This window comes from Apis mellifera, linkage group LG2, assembly GCF_003254395.2.
Source record: "Apis mellifera strain DH4 linkage group LG2, Amel_HAv3.1, whole genome shotgun sequence".
NCBI classification, from domain to species: Eukaryota; Metazoa; Arthropoda; class Insecta; order Hymenoptera; family Apidae; genus Apis; species Apis mellifera.
The window spans coordinates 13,704,902-13,722,849 of NC_037639.1; the positions used below are offsets into that span (position 1 = coordinate 13,704,902).

Genomic DNA, 17,948 nt, shown 5'->3' on the forward strand with positions numbered 1-17,948 from the left:
AATAGAATATAATGAATATAAAAATTAATTATAAAATAAGTACATTTATTACTATGTCACTGTCTTATCTATATGATCATGATTCATTAAACATAAAAGAATTTTCGATTTACAATGCAACAAGGAGATATGATGATATTTTACGATTCATGTAATTTATAAGACTATTAAAAAATATTATTCTGTGATACAATATTTATAATACAATATCTATTTAAAAAATCTTTTTTATTTAAGAAAATTATCTTTATTTTAAATATTTTTTTTTAAAGAGATGAAATTTTCAATATATTAAAAGTAGACAGGATTTTTCAATTTTATGGTAAAACATAATTGACAAAAGAAACATTATGTATCATATTGCAAAATATCGTATTAATCGATAAGATTAACCAGACAATGCAGCGATAATTTCTTCGATAACATTTGACTTCGTTAAATCATATACTTTTTTTTATTATTATTATATAGAAATTTTTATTATTATTATTATAGAAATAAAATATTAATTTGTAGACAAGTTTCAAATAAAATATAACACATAATTCTAAAAAATATTTATTTTATCTTTTTACAAACAATTTTGTATATAAATACTTTCGTATATAAATATTATATACTTATTACTTATAATATCATTACAAAAACATTAACAAGAATCAGATTCTTCAGAACTTATATTACTGGTATTATCTATCCTATTTTGAAATAATCTATTTCTATTATTATTTATAAAAAGATCATCTTCTTCGTTATCACTATCTTCCTTAATTGTTCTTTGTTTCGAATTTGAAACTTCATCAAATTCTTGGGGCCAACAGTTTTGTTCTCGATACCATTTTTTATGTTCCTGTAGTAAATAAGTTTTATTTTTAAAAAATATTTTTAAAAAATATTCACAAAAAAATATGTTTACTATGATGCATACTCGAGTTAATATCTTAACAATTTCAGCTTTCACTTTGGCCCCTTCTGGAATTGGTTCAACCAATACAAAATCTCCTTGCTTTATCCAAATATTTTTTCTAAATTTTACTGGCATAGATATGAGATATTGAATTCCAGCTGGATCAATAACTTCGTGAAGATTATTGCCGCATGATTTTACAATTCGAACTATTGACTGCGATTCTGTAGGAATGCTGAAATCTTCGATTTCTTTGACAATATACTTTCGTTTGCTTGCTTTCGACATTTTAATCTGTAAAATCAAAATAAACAAAAAATTTTATATACATTACGTTTTAAAACAAATTTTCATTTTTTTTTATCATTATTAGTTAATATTATTCAATGATTTTTAATGAACACATCATTTTTATATTTTTTTTATATTAATTATATTTTATTTATATCAATTTTATATTAATCTTTATTTTTATTTTTCGTATTTATTATATATTATATTAATTAAATTCAATATTTTATTGTTTTGCAGTCCATGGTCCCAAAGAACCTTTAGATTTATCAATAGCAGACCATATATCCAAGCTTTCTCCTGGAGGAATTTCATACTCATTTTTTAAACCATGAGGATTCGATGGCGTAATACAATCATTTTCAGGTTCTTTACGTAAAACCGTATCTACTTCTACAGAAGTAAAAAATGCTACTGACATCGGAAGATCATTCATTCCCAATCTTGATGCACAAAATGATCGAGTTAAAAGATTAGTAATATGCATGGCAAGCGCTGCATTGTATTTATATTTTGACGGCACTAAATAACGCACTTCATCATGAAATGATAAACAAAATCTGGCATGATCTTTCATAAGCCATTTCATCGAAACTAGCATTAAATGTAAAAAATCGACTGCTCCACTCTGCACTACCCAATTTATTTTTGTAGGTAAAAATTTTTCATCATTTACTGAACTTTCTAACGCCACAGTTAATCTAGAGTTCAAAAAAGGTGTAACAGGATGAGGATTACATGCGATTTCTTCCAATCTATTAAACATTGCAGATTCTGAACCACCAACCCATTTATTTTTCTCAAACATTTCTGATATTATTTTACCATGTAATTTTGATAGTTTGTATGCTTCGTATGATGAATAAAGTTTATCATAATCATTATTATTATTAATATATTCAGGTTTTAATTTATAAATCTTTTTTCCTTTTGTCATAGTAAACATTTTTCGAGATTTTAACGTAGCTTCACTATCTGTCATGGACGGATTAAATTGTTTCAAGAGTGTTTCGGCAAATTTTTGGCCGGCACCATAAATTCTAGCGTAATTGATAATTTTAGCTTGATTTCTAGAAATTCCAATTGCTTTAGCAGTAACACTATGCATATCAGTTTCATTAGCTTTAGTACCAATTAATGTCATCCAGCCAAATGGTGTAGCTCCATGAATTTTTTTGTAATAAGCATCACCTATTATGGACGAAATCCACAATTCTTGACTATCAACATCAGCTCCAACAATATTATATCCTGGTGGTGCTTGAATCATTGCTCGTAATTCAGAACCGACACGTTCAGTATCGGAGTTAGATGCAGTCATCCATGTAGGTTCTACTGCTCGCCTAGTTAATGTCCCACATACAGCTACTAAAGGTAAAATTGCCCCATAACACATTGATTTTTTAGAACTTTTAATACTACATGATAAATATGATTTCTCAAACCATATTGTAAATTGTGACATAATTCTATCTCTATTATTTCTCCAATATGATACCATTCTAGCTATTTTCAATATTTCTACAGCATCTCTGTCTGAACTACCCAATATATTTTCCGAAAATTTATTCAAAAAATGTTTGCTCAAAGGATTACCAACATTATAATTTTTCCCATCTTTATGAGGCAATTTAAAAAAATAACAGCAGTTATCTATATTAGTATCGCACCAATGTGCACTGCCTTTATAAATATCAGTTGATTGAATATTAGGATTTTTCTTTTTGTTATACCAAAATTCAGTTTTATGTAGATCTTTTTCCAATTCTTTATTCATTGTTGACATTGTGTCATCACATATTTCATCTGATAAATATTCTTTTTTAGGTAAAGCACATTGAGCTAAAAGCTGTTTTAAAGGTATTTTAGTTTTAATATTTAAATCATTAGTATGAGGAACTAAAATACCCCAACCTTTATTTTTTATGTAATGTAATGGAAAATTCTCCCATGTCAAATTTAAAAGTTTTGGAACAATTTGCTTAGAAATGCTTATGTTTTGAGGACCTGGAGACCAATTTTCATCATTTATTTTGAAACAAAGTTTTCGATACCAAGCAGGATATCCTGACATATGTGGTAATTTTAAAGGTAAAAACTTTCTTGTCTCTGTCAAGTAAGCAAATTTTTTTTCCAAAGGATCTTCTTCATCTTCATCATCTGTTAAATAACTTTGAGTTTTTGTTTCTTTTTTTCTTTTTGCATTTTGTATTTGAGATATATTTTTTAAATTTTTTTTTAAAGATTGTGTTTTTACTTTAACCATTTGTGTACTCCAGTCTTCATCCCACATCCATAAATCTTCTTTATATTTTTTATTATGCAAAAGTTTACAAACAGCATTAGCTCTTTTAGTAAGAACAATTTTTGTTTCATAATTTAAATCTTCAAATGTAGTCTCTGATTCATTTAAATATTTTTTCCAATTAGAATTTATTGGCAGATATGCAGTACCAAGCTCTAACATTCCTGCTAAAGTAACAGGATGAGGAAATCTTTCTTCAAAAATAGGAAATAATTTACATAAAACATTATGAGTTGCAATTACATCATTTGCACAATAAATCATCAAAGAATTAAAATCTTCTTTAATGTTTTTCAAAGTTCCATTTATAAATACTTCTCTGACATTTTTATTTATTTCAGAACCACAATAAAATTTGTGAATATCCGCCAAATTGTTTAATGAAGTTTGCATCTCTAAATTACATTTTTCTTCTGTATTCTTTGTAGAATTTAAAATAGATCTCTGATAACTGTTAATTCCACCAATACATATATGAAGTGACATTGTATCAATAAATCTTAATCCTGTTTGTTTCAACCAATATTGCTCTTTAATTTTACTTCTATCAAATGATACATTATGACCAACTATAATTTTTGGCTTTTTATGAAAAGAAGTTAATTTTTCACCACGTTCAGTAATTATACTTTCCATTGGTATTAATTCATCCATAGTATATTGTTTTCCTTCAAAGTTTCTGCTTACACCATCAATTAGAGATTTTGATACCCAACCATACCATGCTTTATTAGTTACTGCAGTTGCTAATGTTGGTAAAGAACCTTCTTTAATACAAACTTCTACATCAAAAATAATAGCATCTTCTAAAGGATAATCTACTTTTTGTATGTTATCAACAGTATATCTTGTCCATCCTTCATTCAATATCCATTGATTTGGCATTTGAGGAATATTTTTCATAATATTTTTTATAAGTTTTAAATAAGGTTTAATTTGTGCCTTTCCGATATTATAAAAATGTTGTTCAATATCATCTCCTTCCAAAAGAGGTATTTTAATATCAACCTTAGGCAGTCTAGTTGCATCTTCTATTTTTATTCCATATGAGTGCAAATTATTTTTTATAGATTGTATTTCTTCTTTTGATATTTTTTGTGGCGTTTCAGAATTTTTAAATATCTGTTTATGTAACGATTTCGGAAGCATTTGTATATTAATTTCATTAATTCTTATATCGTTTTCACTAATTCTTTCATTACAAATTTCTTCTTCTTTATTTTCTAATGTTTGTATATCTTTATGTTTTAAAGCATTATTATAATTATTATTCATATTATTTATTGAAGGTAACAATTGTTCATAATTTTTAGATATTAATTTGTCATTTATTTGAGTTTTATTTGATATAAGTGGTGCATTAAAAATATAATTTTTATTATTAACGTTTTTATAATTTTTATTATATGAATTAGTATTTTTCTTTGAGGTTAAAAGAGACTTATATTTTCTGTTAATAATTTTTTTTGTAAATTGCTTGCCTGCAATTTCACTAATATTGCGACTTATAATAATATATTTGGGACCATGGATATTACGTATATTAATTAAATAACGTTTCATTATTAATTTAGTTCTTTTATAATTTCACACAACAAAATTAACACGTGGCGTTAATTTACGAAAACATATAAAAGATATGTTATTAATTAATTATAGAATCATAAAATCTTACCTGTTATTTATAAATTATATTTTAAAAAGTAATGAGAATGTTTAACAGCCTAATAATTTTAACTTAATTTGTGATATGTGTAATTTGACTTGAGTCAATAGTAATATTAAATTTTTAAGTTGCCATATTAACATTTTTTTGAATTTTAAAATCATTTATTTATTATTTATTTTAATTAGATGTATAATTATTATTTATTTTAATTTGTATATTATAAATATAATATTATTACAATGTTAATTATATAATATTTTTTTATTTCAATAAAAATTATTTAAATAAAAATATCAATATAAATTTATTGTGAAAAAATATTATTAATAAAAATAAATAAAATAAATGTGATTAAAAAAATAATAGTATGATATTATAATATTACCTTATTTTTCTTATATTTTTGTAGAAAAATAAAGAGAAATGTGAATATTTCGTAATGTATACAATTCCGGTATTTTTTAAGCATTTACTATAGTGATTACAGCGACATCTTCATAGCGTCTACCAATTTATTGTGTTCATCATGGCTTCGACGGGTTAGCAAAAATTTAATATTTATATTATACAATTCTTATATTAATTGTCTTCATAAAAACAATTTAGATATTTCTAAAATATTTTGATTTTTTACAAGTTTTGTAAATTTAATTTATATATATATGTATATAAGAATGCTACAATTTTATTGTGTTCTTATACTTGCCTTTTGACATTTTCTGTTATTTTATATTTAGATATTTATGTGTTTATTTAAATTAATAATAGTGAAACACTGTATTAATTTAACTTATACAGAATCCTTAGTATGCGATACACTCGATCTAAGTGGTCAAGGTTTAAAGAAGCTTCCTCGTTGTCCGTCTGATGCAGATATTAGCACATTGATCATTGACGATAATGAACTCCAGCGTCTTGATAATCTTGATTCTTACCATAGAATTACCAAGGTAATATGTTTATGACAACATATATGAGATAAAATTTATGTATATATATTATATATATTTATTTATTTTTATAATATATCATATAAATATTAATTATTACTTTTAATATATTGAATAATTGATCAATTAAAATTTTTATAATTAAATTATTTCAGTTATCAATAGTAAGGAATCAATTGCTACGTATGTATGGAGTATCAAAGTTACATAATCTTGTAACTCTTAATCTAGCAAATAATGGTATTTTAACCATAGAAGGTATAAAGGATATGATAAATTTACATACACTTTGTTTAGCTGGTAATAATATAAAGGTATAAATATAATTTTTTAATATATTTAATATGATATTATAAATTATTCAATCTTTATAACATTATATTAATCTATTAGTCTATTGAACATTTGCACACAAATACTAAGTTGGAGCATTTGGACTTGTCTGAAAATAGTATCAGTCATATCTCAGACATATCTTATCTACGAAACTTAAAAGTAATTATAAATATTAAAATTTAAAATTTATATTTTTTTTCAATTATATTGAATATATAATATAATAATAAAAATAAAATATATGATTTTTAATTTTAATTCTAATAAAATTAATGGTATTTTAGGAATTATTTTTACATAACAACCGTATAATAACATTAAGACAATGTGAACGCTATTTACCTACTTCTTTAGAAACATTTACATTGGCAAATAATAACATTACTGATTTAAATGAAATGTCACATTTAGCTAATTTAAAAAATTTAATAAATTTTTCAATTGCTAATAATCCATGTGTTAGTATGACAGGTAATAGTACGTATCCTTTTTATATGTAATTATATAATTTATGTTAATAATGTTAATTTAGATTTTAGAAATCAGATTAGATAGCAGAAATATATTTATAACATTCTCATTATTCTAGATGTTCTCATTTTATAGAGTTATTTTTTATCTATGCTTGTAGAAAGCTCTAGGTATAAAAAATATTTATAATTGTAGATTTACTATAGTTTCTTAACAAATAGCTTATAGTGGTTTTGATTATCGACCTTTTGTTATCAATTGGTGTATGAGCTTGAAATCAATTGATGGCTATCCTGTTGATCCTATTGAAAGGTGGGTATCTTTTTAGATACATTAGTCATGATATATAATTTAATTATATACAGAATTTTATTTAGTTTAAAGAATTAAAATTTATTTGAAATTATGGTCACTCAGTTTAAAAGCAGAGTGGCTATATTCTCAGGGACGTGGTAGACAATTCCGTGTTGGCGAACATGCATTACTTGCACAATATTTAGCATCAGTTTGTCCACTTTCTGGTGAATCCTTAGAAAATGAAACTGACAGGAAGCTAAGGCTGATTTTAAGTAAAGCACAACATCATCAACAACAATTAAATCAACAAAGTGATACTGGAAGTGTGCACAGCTTAAGTAGCGTCGGAATGAGTCCTTCTCCAGCCACTAGGCGTAGACTTAGTCATAACAGGACAAGTTCTCCTAGACGTGCCAGTGAGTTAAGATTAATTGACTTAATTTTCTTTATTATTATTGTGAATACAATGAAAATTTGTTTAAAGTTTTCTTATTAATTATAAAACGTGGACTAGTAGTGATGTACACTTTCCAGTCGTCATGCATATATATATCCTAGTTATAATGTATTTTCTCTAGTTGCGCCAATGTTGACATACTATGAAGATAAATGCTTACAATCACCAAAATTTTATGAAGCAAAGTACTGTGTGTGCCATTCACCTTGTAAAGGTATCCAAAGTCAAAATGAAAATTAATCATACGACTATATTGCATTATAAGCATCTGTAAAAATCTAAGATAAATATTATTTATAATTTAAAATAATAAATTTAGAATTGAGTAATAATAAAAATATAATACATTTTGAAAAAATTTTATCTTGGATTAATGCATATGTTTATCTTTTCTATGCCTATAGTTTATAGTACATTTTTATGTGATTACGTTTTTAAGCTTATAGCGCAAATGACTTTGGAGAATGAAAAATTGCAATGTTATGATAATGATGCTAATTAGAAAATTTGTTTAGCATATTAGCATTTGACGATTTGGAAATATATTTCACATAGTTCACAATTTTTATCTTATTTATTCATAGTTAAATTATTAATTATTTGCATGCTTCTGCCTTAGTAATAAATATATAAATATAATTAAATATGTAATAATTAATAAAATTAAAAATTTATAAAAATAGATGATATTTAATTAGGTTCATCAAGAAATTCATTAAGAATAAGGTCACCAGATAGAATGGTATCTAGTTGTCATACCGATACTATAGTTTCTTCATGCCATACATTATTACCTGAAGATCAAGAATCCTTAATGACTCAAAGTTTGGATCCAAATATGCTTTGCAATACTTTAAATAATAAAGCATCAAATACTGTTGATACAGAAGGTATATAATAAATGTTATCAATTATTAGCATTTGTATTTATATTTATTAAATAAATATACATAATTAAAAACGATTTGCAGAAACATCAAGTCCTTTACAAGCTGCAACAAAACTAGTACCAGTTCCAGAATCTTTAATGAGTCCAGATTTTCGTCCACCATCTGGTCTTTCTCGAGTTTTAGCAAAAACTCCACCAAGTAAATTAACATCACCATGTCAAATTACAGTGCCAAACAAACCTACTTGTGATGGAGATAGCAAAGCAATTCCTATAATAAATACAGTAAATCCAATGGCAAAAACAAATCTTACTTCTATTAAAGCAAATGCACTTGTAAAAAGTAATTCAGCAACAAATTGTACTATTGGAAAACCAAATATTGCTAAACCTATTATTACAAATACTAGTAATAAATGTCCCCATAGTGTGAAAATTAATAATTATGTTCAAAGCAAAACATTGCCTGCCAAACGAAATACAAAAAATTCACCAAATTTAGGCAGAAATATACAAAGATTAAAGAGTACAAATGATAAAATTAAAAGCAATGTTATTAAAAAAAATGGAGATGGAGATGCTGATAATGCTACTCAAAGTAGTGATGAAGATAGCGAAGTATGTCAAGCAAAATTAGATAGTATTCGACATAGAGCTATTCAACGAAGACAAGAAGACAATAAAGGTAATTATTTTTTCTTTTTTTTTTAAATAAATGTAAAAATTTTTTAGAATAAAATAATTTTTTATTTCTAAAATAGATCAAGATGAAGCTGAAAAAGCAGCAATATGTATTCAAAGAATGTGGAGAGGATATCATACAAGAAATCTTAATAAAAAAGCAACTACTATACTGAAAACTATTGAAATGATAAGAACAAATAAGTATATTCAGTATGATCGTTTTCTCTTTAATTCAATTTAATATCTTTCCCAAAATATTGTATAATTTATTAATCTTTTAGGAAACTAACTACTGATATGGAAGCCACTAGAACTGCTTTAGAAAGTGAACATAAACTACAGTTATTGCAAATGCAAGCAATTAATGCATTGTGGAAAAAAGTTGTTAGTCTCCAACCTAGTCGAGATTCTACAAATAATGACAATGAAAATATTGCACAAAATGTAGATGTTGTAACTAATTTAACACAAACATGTAATTTATTGCATAGTCAGGTAATATATCAATTATATTTTTAAAATTATTAATGATTTAAAAATGATTTTTAAAAATTGCTTTATATATGTATATGTATATATATATAGGTTCAACAATTACAAGATTCTATGTCAGAAATTAAACGATGTATGTCGAGTATGCAATCAAAATCCAATCTTATTGATAATGGTGTTGCAACTCAAACAGAAATTTCAGCTGTTCATACTCCAGCAGGCGAAGAAAATTTATTTCCTTACGCCCGTCCACATAGACCACAAACATTACCAATTCATCAAACAATTCATGAAGGAAATGAAAATAAAAGTTTTGCATCTAATTTGATTGATAGCGTTTTAAAAAAAGTATCTCAGTCCACTGATACAACAGATGATGAAGTTAATACTGACATTCTAAACTCTAATGAAAATCCCGAAGTGTTAAATTCAAATGATCATCCTGATATGTTTAAAAGTTGTGAAGAGATTATAGAACCTGATTTCAAAGATGTAGTAGAACATGATGTAAAAAATGAATATGATGTAATTGATAATGCTGTTATAAATGGTGAAGTTTGTGAGGAAACATTATGTAAAGAATTGCACAATTTAATTGAAACAGAAATTAAAACAGAAAATTGTATGAACTTGAAAAAGGAAAATAGTTCAGAAGAAATTGAAAAGGAATAACTTTAATTTGAAAAAACATATAGAAAATAGTAAGAAAAAGAATAAACGTGCAAACTTAAAAGCCTTGAACAAAAATAATAAGAAAAAACATAAATTCTAATAAATAATTTAATATATGAATGAATGAATTAATCTGAGAAACATATAGAAAATAATAACAAAAAGAACGAAGATATAAAGTTAAAAGCCTTGAACAAAAGTAATAAGAAACAAACATAAATTTCAATGAATAATCTAACGTATGAATGAATGACATTAATACATTTTTAACTAAAAATACTCATTGTACATAAGTTCAAAAACTAGTCTTAATTATATTCAGATTACAAAATTTAATGCTTTTAATTATATTGTATCTATAATATTTTAAAATCAAACTCATCAAAGTTCAAAAGATTATCATAGAATACATTTAAAAAGAAAAAGTACCAAAGACTATAGTTTTAAACAATCATTTCATTAAGTTAATTTATTATGTACATCGTGGTCATTAAAGCAATTTTGAAATTTTTCCGTCCACATATCTGGCTTTTAAAAAATTCATCGATGTATAAAATGTATTAAGAATGTTATATGTCTTACAAAAAGCTTTGCTCCTTCTTTAAAATATCATAAAAATATTACTGTACAGAAGAAATGATGTATTTAATGTCATGAATTCCAATGTCAGAATTCGTCAATTCTCAGATTGAAATATTTATAAACACACAAATAAGAATTTTGATATGTGATGCATTCCTTAATATTTTTAAGTTTTGCTAAGAAATTTCTTGGATAATATTACCTAGATAATTATTGTTTTGTATGTATTTATTTTTTTATTTATTTATTTATTTAAAAGTATAAATTCTAGAAAGAATCAATGTTATTCTAAAATGTAGGTAATAATGAAAACATTTTTAATCTAGTCACTACAAAAACTACATATAATTGCTGTAGATATTAACTAAACTTGTTACATAGATATACAGTGTTATTAAAACAAATAAAATCTTTCAACGAAAACGAATTAATTGTTAAAAAATGAGTTTTTGTTTATGACAAAGAACACTACAAAAATTTGTTTATATGTATATTAATTAAGTTTTATTATTAAAAACATTTCCATAAAATAAATCATATTGTAAGAATATTATTACAATGAAAGAAACTATATGTGAGCTCTTACTAAAACTCTTACTTAAAATTTATTTTGTGTGACTTATTGCGTCACATAAGACATTCGATGCTCAGAATTGTTAAGAACTTAATATAAATGTTAAATAAATAAGACATACACATGAATAGATGTTTGTAATAATATTTACTCTTTTATATAATTGATTTCTGTACATGATCTATTTAATCTGTTCCCTCCATTATAATATCCTAAAATTTTATATTGGAATGCATTCTTTTAAATTATGATAAAAAATAATTATTCAAATATAATTAAATTTTTATAACAACAAGTTTACTATACAAAATAGATATTTAATGTGATATAAGCATGCTTCACATGTTCCTTTTATACTTAATAACTTTTAACAAAATATATACAAAATATATTTTTAAGAACAATATTCACAGCAATATATTTTCAACAATTATAATGCTTTTGCTTCTTCTTGTACATTGTACATGAAGATTGTTATTGAATAATAAAAATGCTTAAATGAAAATAAATGATATTTATCAAAAAAAGTAAAAATGAATATCGATATTTATTTAAGATATTTTTTTATGTACAAAATTTTTTTAATAATTTTAGCTAAAATACAATTATTTTACAATGTTTTTTTAAAAAACACTAATATATAATATATAATATATAAAAATGATTTTACTTTTATTTTTAATTTAAAATATAGATAAAAAATATATTTACACAATTTTATTTTATAAAATACTAAATAAAAAATATTTTCATTTAAACATTCTTTGACAAGAAGCTTTTTCAATTACTAGGTATGAATTCATAACTCTTTTAACTTTATCAATCTCTAATAAAATATCTTTATTATTAGGAGATTCTAATAATGCTTGCTTTAAATCTGCTAAACCTAAATTATATTCATTTAGTCCCATATGTGCCTGACTTCTCCGAAATAAAGCTTTACTATTGTTCTTCTCTAATTGTAAAACCTAAATATAAAATTTTTATTAGATACTTCAAAATATTTATAACTTATATTCAATTATATTTATATTTATATTTTACCTTTGAACAAAGCTTTAAAGCTTCACGATAATCCTTTTCTTTCAATTTAACAGCAGCAAGATTAAGTAATAGAGTCACTTTAATATTCATCATTAATTCATTACAATTAGATACATCTATTGTCTTTATCATCCACTTGTAATATCGTAATGCTTTTTTATATTTTCTGCCTGCATCTACATAATTTTTTCGTAAGAAATAATAATTTCCTGAATCTTTTATCTTCTTAATAACTTCCATCATATATTTATACTATAAATATCCATAAATGTATACATAAATAATTACAAAAAATAATTATTTTTTGTAATAGAAATATATATGACAAAGACTCTTACATCAAGTTGTTTAATATGTCTAGAATAATTCCAATCTTCTGGCCAAGCAGTAAAAACATCTTCTGTACCATCATTTTCTTCCATACCCCAATTTTGATCTCCTTTTAATTCACCACAATCAATTATATATATTTTCTATAATAAAAAATATTCATAGAATTAATAATAATTAAATTCAAATATAAAAAATTAAATAAAATACTTATTTACCTCAACTGGTATATCATTAACTGTTCTAATTTGAGATACTTCTAATACAACACCCATTCCTTTTAAAACTTTACCAAATACTACATTGGTATTATCCAAATGTGAAGTGGCTGAAATAGTAATTATAAACTGAGAACTATTGCTATTTGGATATCCTTCATTTACCATGCTTAGTAATCCTCCTGATGAATGAGTAAGTCCAAAATGTTCATCTTCAAATTTTATTCCATATATACTTTCCCCGCTTGTCCCATTAAAATTTATTATATCTCCACCTTGGATCATAACCTGTGATAATACTGAACCATACAAAACTTTTTCATTAAATATTAATCTTTTTATATCATTTTTAGAAAATATTATTTTTATTATACCTTTATGAAATGTTGATCCTTTATAATGTAACTTTTTACCATTAATTCCAATACCTTTTTCTCCAGTACATAATGCACGAAAATTTTCTGCTGTTCGAGGTACAACATCCTTAAAAAGTTCTATCACAACTCTTCCAACTGTATTACATAAATTATTTTTAAATTAAATGAAATATAAAAAAAAATAATATACATTAAAAATTGACTTGTTTATTTTTATGATTATAACCCTACCTTTTTCAGATTCAATTGCTATATCTAAAAATACAATTGGATTTTTTTTACAATTATTGTTTTCATTCGTTAATGAAATTTCCATATTTTAACTAATAATATTTATCCATATATGAATTAGATTTTTCAAATCTTGTTTGCTTATTAAGCTTATTACCATAAACATGTTATATCATAGATTTAACATCTTATGAAATTTTTTGTTATGCTATTTGAAATATATAATTGAAATTTTGATTTTAAAAAAATTAATAATTTTATTATTCTATATAATTTAAAACGATGAGTTCAAATACAAACATGATACAAAATAAATCTAATATATTCTAATATATTCTAATTCAATATATATTTTTTTCCCAATATGAGAAAAAAAAAGAACTCATTTATTATTTTAATATCATTCTTAAGATTAAGCTTAGAATAAAATTATAATATTAATTGAAATTAAAATTAAATTTCAATAAAAAAAAGGGAACAAATATAGAATATTTTATATGAAATATTATATTTTATTCATGATTATATTTACATAAACTAATATGAAATAAATTATTGGAATAGTAATTTTACATTAAAGATTATGATACATTTTAAAAGAGAAATTATGAAAATGTCAATTGATATTCTATACCTCATAAATAATTACGTGCCAAGAATAAATAAAGTCAAGAAGACATTATTGAGAAAAAGATAGAAATAGGATAAAAATATAGAAATTAGCGCCATCTCTAGAGTGTTACAAATAAAACGCATATAAATAAAGATTGCAAATAGTAGAAAAAGAATGAAGATATAACAAGAATTGATTATCAGCTCTATCTAAGAAGATAGGTATTTTAGAAGATGGAATAAAATTTCATGAAATAATAAATTTATTTTTGTTTCTTGTTTTTCATGAATCAATATTATCAAAATTAATAATTATATAATTATAAAATTTTTCTTTATAAAATTTTTAAAACACCTGATCTCTTAGAATTTAAAATTCGTTTAAAAAATTAATATAATACCTTGTCAAAATATTAATATTTTTTTTTTTAATTAATTATTATATAGTAATAAAAATTTATTACTATTTTAATGTTCAACTATCATGATGCTTCATTATTTTATTTTACATTATAATTATACAAAAAACAATAATGTATTATAAATGAGTATTATATAAAAATGTATTGAATTTTATATCTATATTATATTTAGTTTAGGACTATTCTATATTATTGATAAGCCCACTCTTAATACTTATAATATTATTTTATTTTCTTAATTTTAATATATCAGTATTTTTTATTTTAGATAATAAAATTTACATAATTTATAATTATTATAATCATTTCATGACAAAAAGTCTATTTGAATTTATTATGATAGCAAAATAACATTGAAGAAGGTCCCACCGAGATTTGAACTCGGATCGCTGGATTCAGAGTCCAGAGTGCTAACCATTACACCATGGGACCTTTTGTGTATACGTTTCATTTATATATTATATAAACTTAAAAATTATATTTAAAAAAATACATATATACAAATATCTATTATTTTATATATTTTATAATTAAAATATAATTTATAATAATTTAAATCTGAGTTAAAATCAATACGAAAAAATATATTTACATAATTGTGGATAAAAAAATATAAGACACATTAGCTTTTTATATTGTTGTAATAAGTATATAACAATGAAGTTTTTGACAGTATAACATATAATGCATATATGTAGATTTGTAGCAATTCTTTTATACATTTATGTATGTGTACATATCATACACATATATATACCCATACATCTGTATAATTTATATGAGTAACTTATATTTTCAAATTCAATAAGAATTCTCTCTATAAATTATAATAATATACAAACAAGCAATTGATATTATCAGTATATAGATCATATTCAAAATTCTAAAAGCTTATCTAGTACTAACAGGTATTACACAATATCACTATTAGAACTTTTATATTTTAATACCTGTCTAAGGACAATGATTATATGTTTTCCCTTTTCCAAAATAAATTTTTTACTCATGATTTTAATTTTATAAGTAATAAATTTATACATTCTAAATGTTTCAAAACAATTCGTATTTAAGTGAATAATGTATAAATTAATAATATCTCACATTAAAGCATTGTCCATACTATTTGAGCAATAAAAATTTACATTTTATTTTATATATGTGACACTAGTACATAAAATAGTGTGCAAAAATTATCTTATTTCTGTTTTTATCTTGCCTTGTTTATCTCATATGTAAGTGTATAAGCAAATTTGGCAAATAGTTTTAATAATTTTAATTTTTTTCTAATAATAGAATAATATATAGCCAATATAATATAAAGTAATGTTTTTAAAGGGTGTAGATTATATATTGTACAAATACAACCCCAAATAGAAATGTTTGTTCTAAAGCCAAGTTACATAAAAGTGCAGATTTAATGGCTTAATAAAAAAATAGTAAACGTTCCTGAGCACTTCCAGGCAATAATCTCCAACCACGTTTAATGTTCAAATATTGAACAATAGCTCGTGCACAAATCAAAACTCCTAAAAATGAAATGAATTTTATATTAATACAAATATATAGGAATAATATCAATAACAAAATACTAACCAAATCCCATTATCAACCACCATAGCCATGAATTTTCACGTGATGCAAGATCAGTGGAATGTTTAACAATTAGTGTCCATTTTGTTAAAGATAGACCAAAACCAGATAGTGCTCCATATCGAGATGCAATTGTATGACAGAAACACATCAAAAGTAAAAATCCAATCCAATTAAATAAAAATGCAACTGTAATAAAAAATTTATGTAAAATATATATTTTTTTATTTTTTAGTATAAGATTATTAAATTAACGATAATTAAATATTATAATAATTTTATTAATATTTATATCTAAAATTTACCCAAAAATGCTGTAAAGAACATAAAATCAGTGCCAAGTAAACCACTTTCTGGATCTCCTTCTGCAGCTTCAGTATCTATAGCCAGAATTGTTAAAGGCCTTGGTGATGTTCTAATATTTTCAGGCTATAAAATATTAATTAATGATATAATGTATATTTAATTTTTAATATTATTATTAGTAATAATAATATAATTATTATTATTTACCATGTGCATTTGAGGATAAGGTTCCCCTTGTAATGTTTTTTCTCGTTGTACTTCTTCATAACTAGGTAATTTTGTGGCTACTTCATACGGTGGTGGAGCAGAAAAATCTGCCTTTGGAGGTGGAATTTCTTCTCCTTCAGCCTATACTTATAATTTCCTTAATAATAATTTTTAAACATATAATAACAAATTTATATCATACCATTCGATTTTCAATTGAAGTTTGTGCTGCAGCAATATTTCCTGAATTAATTATATCATTTTGCATGATTGGTAAAGTTACATTTAATGTAGGTATTTCATTTTGAGATGATGGTTCTCCATTTGAATTACTGTTTGTTTGTAAAGGCTAAAATTAAATTATAATCACTTATCTTTAATATTTCATAATAAGACTTACTTAAATAGATCATATGTTTTTAATATCACTAAAAATATTATTTTTTTTTAATATCCAATATTAAGAAAATTTAAATAATATAACAAAGAAAAGGTAGTTTTTTATTGGACTTAATTTTTTATACAAAATTACTTTCAAAAAACAAACGACAATTGCACAAGACAATGTTTTTATCAATATTTGCATGCCAGTATTCATGCACAAGTGATATTATAATATATAGAAATATTATTTTAATAAATATAAAATATATTTATTAAATAAAAAACATATTGGCAATTTGAGACAAATTGTAAATTGTTCATTAGCGTATTTAAAATATTGCACATGAAAAATATATTATCAGTTCATCATTTATAAAACATACCATATTATAATGAATATTACTATCCATTTCTGGTGAAATTTATATGAATCGCGAGTGAATTATTTTGATTATTTAGAAGAAATAAAAATACTGTTTTTGTAGGTAACGCTTCTTTCTTAGCCAGCAAAAGTTCTTACAATCGATGGCTGACAGCTGGCAAAGCTGTATCGCCGTGAATATAGATTTCCCTACATTTTCACGTCTATCATTATCTTTATCAAACAATTAATTCTTTTTTATTTATTAGCAAATATTTCTTTTCTTATAA

At 23.5% G+C, this 17,948-nt stretch overlaps 5 protein-coding genes and 1 non-coding gene across 10 annotated transcripts; 1 reads left to right on the forward strand and 5 right to left on the reverse strand.

Annotated features, from left to right (window-relative positions):
* Positions 1 to 542: 542 nt before the first annotated feature.
* On the reverse strand, positions 543 to 5,686 carry LOC726428 (probable RNA-binding protein EIF1AD). Of its 2 annotated transcripts, none has more exons than XM_006568972.3 (3): positions 5,558 to 5,686; positions 929 to 1,201; positions 543 to 850 (listed from the first exon to the last, which is right to left on the reverse strand). In XM_006568972.3, the coding sequence occupies exons 1-3, from the start codon at positions 5,639 to 5,641 to the stop codon at positions 650 to 652; spliced, it is 558 nt and encodes a 185-aa protein (XP_006569035.1). In that variant the 5' UTR covers positions 5,642 to 5,686; the 3' UTR covers positions 543 to 649. The 2 variants fall into 2 exon arrangements, with proteins under 2 accessions (XP_006569035.1, XP_001120246.1); XM_001120246.5 differs by lacking the exon at positions 5,558 to 5,686 and adding an exon at positions 5,179 to 5,318.
* LOC411763 (DNA polymerase subunit gamma-1, mitochondrial) lies at positions 1,355 to 5,090 on the reverse strand (the record flags this gene model as incomplete). Its single annotated transcript, XM_006568971.3, has 1 exon — positions 1,355 to 5,090. A coding segment is annotated over one exon (3,666 nt), but the record flags the coding sequence as incomplete, so codon positions are not given.
* Positions 5,622 to 11,706, forward strand: LOC726438 (centrosomal protein of 97 kDa). Of its 3 annotated transcripts, XM_006568973.3 has the most exons (13): positions 5,622 to 5,711; positions 5,971 to 6,122; positions 6,278 to 6,436; positions 6,516 to 6,617; positions 6,743 to 6,939; positions 7,158 to 7,241; positions 7,347 to 7,642; positions 7,805 to 7,897; positions 8,382 to 8,573; positions 8,655 to 9,257; positions 9,334 to 9,466; positions 9,538 to 9,751; positions 9,842 to 11,706. In XM_006568973.3, exons 1-13 carry the CDS (start codon positions 5,699 to 5,701, stop codon positions 10,418 to 10,420), a joined length of 2,817 nt encoding a protein of 938 aa, XP_006569036.1. In that variant the 5' UTR covers positions 5,622 to 5,698; the 3' UTR covers positions 10,421 to 11,706. The 3 variants fall into 3 exon arrangements, with proteins under 3 accessions (XP_006569036.1, XP_026302271.1, XP_026302272.1); XM_026446486.1 differs by lacking the exon at positions 5,622 to 5,711 and having other exon boundaries at positions 5,873 to 6,122; XM_026446487.1 differs by lacking the exons at positions 5,622 to 5,711; positions 7,805 to 7,897 and having other exon boundaries at positions 5,873 to 6,122.
* A 596-nt stretch (positions 11,707 to 12,302) lies between these two features.
* Positions 12,303 to 13,935, reverse strand: LOC100576706 (peptidyl-prolyl cis-trans isomerase D). Of its 2 annotated transcripts, none has more exons than XM_006568975.3 (6): positions 13,777 to 13,935; positions 13,543 to 13,680; positions 13,169 to 13,456; positions 12,959 to 13,093; positions 12,621 to 12,872; positions 12,303 to 12,544 (listed from the first exon to the last, which is right to left on the reverse strand). In XM_006568975.3, the coding sequence occupies exons 2-6, from the start codon at positions 13,648 to 13,650 to the stop codon at positions 12,326 to 12,328; spliced, it is 1,002 nt and encodes a 333-aa protein (XP_006569038.1). In that variant the 5' UTR covers positions 13,651 to 13,680; positions 13,777 to 13,935; the 3' UTR covers positions 12,303 to 12,325. The 2 variants fall into 2 exon arrangements, with proteins under 2 accessions (XP_006569038.1, XP_003251298.1); XM_003251250.4 differs by having other exon boundaries at positions 13,169 to 13,467; positions 13,777 to 13,861.
* A 1,235-nt stretch (positions 13,936 to 15,170) lies between these two features.
* On the reverse strand, positions 15,171 to 15,242 carry TRNAQ-CUG. Its single transcript has one exon. It is a non-coding gene; the product is annotated as a tRNA-Gln (tRNA).
* A 131-nt stretch (positions 15,243 to 15,373) lies between these two features.
* Positions 15,374 to 17,882, reverse strand: LOC550738 (NEDD4 family-interacting protein 1-like). The gene is made up of 6 exons (XM_623129.6): positions 17,681 to 17,882; positions 17,116 to 17,262; positions 16,914 to 17,054; positions 16,706 to 16,829; positions 16,404 to 16,589; positions 15,374 to 16,336 (listed from the first exon to the last, which is right to left on the reverse strand). The coding sequence occupies exons 1-6, from the start codon at positions 17,705 to 17,707 to the stop codon at positions 16,233 to 16,235; spliced, it is 729 nt and encodes a 242-aa protein (XP_623132.1). The 5' UTR covers positions 17,708 to 17,882; the 3' UTR covers positions 15,374 to 16,232.
* Between the last annotated feature and the right edge of the window lie 66 nt (positions 17,883 to 17,948).

Bases quoted from the DNA above. Each gene is read 5' to 3' on its own strand.
- LOC550738 (XM_623129.6), bottom strand. From the start codon at position 17,707: ATGGATAGTAATATTCATTATAATATG. The intron at 16,830-16,913 runs GTAAATAATAAT...AATATTTTATAG, and splicing joins CTTATCCTCAAATGCACATG to CCTGAAAATATTAGAACATC. The intron at 16,337-16,403 runs GTTAGTATTTTG...TTTCATTTTTAG, and splicing joins GTGGTTGATAATGGGATTTG to GAGTTTTGATTTGTGCACGA.
- LOC100576706 (XM_003251250.4), bottom strand. From the start codon at position 13,861: ATGGAAATTTCATTAACGAATGAAAACAATAATTGTAAAAAAAATCCA. The intron at 13,681-13,776 runs GTAGGGTTATAA...TATGTAATACAG, and splicing joins AGCAATTGAATCTGAAAAAG to TTGGAAGAGTTGTGATAGAA. The intron at 12,873-12,958 runs GTAAGAGTCTTT...GGATATTTATAG, and splicing joins GACATATTAAACAACTTGAT to TATAAATATATGATGGAAGT.
- LOC726428 (XM_006568972.3), bottom strand. From the start codon at position 5,641: ATGCTTAAAAAATACCGGAATTGTATACATTACGAAATATTCACATTT. The intron at 1,202-5,557 runs GTAATATTATAA...TTGATTTTACAG, and splicing joins AAAAATATAAGAAAAATAAG to ATTAAAATGTCGAAAGCAAG. The intron at 851-928 runs GTATGCATCATA...TATTTACTACAG, and splicing joins TTGTTAAGATATTAACTCGA to GAACATAAAAAATGGTATCG.
- LOC726438 (XM_026446486.1), top strand. From the start codon at position 5,916: ATGTGTTTATTTAAATTAATAATAGTGAAACACTGTATTAATTTAACT. The intron at 6,437-6,515 runs GTATAAATATAA...TTAATCTATTAG, and splicing joins TAGCTGGTAATAATATAAAG to TCTATTGAACATTTGCACAC. The intron at 7,242-7,346 runs GTGGGTATCTTT...ATGGTCACTCAG, and splicing joins CCTGTTGATCCTATTGAAAG to TTTAAAAGCAGAGTGGCTAT.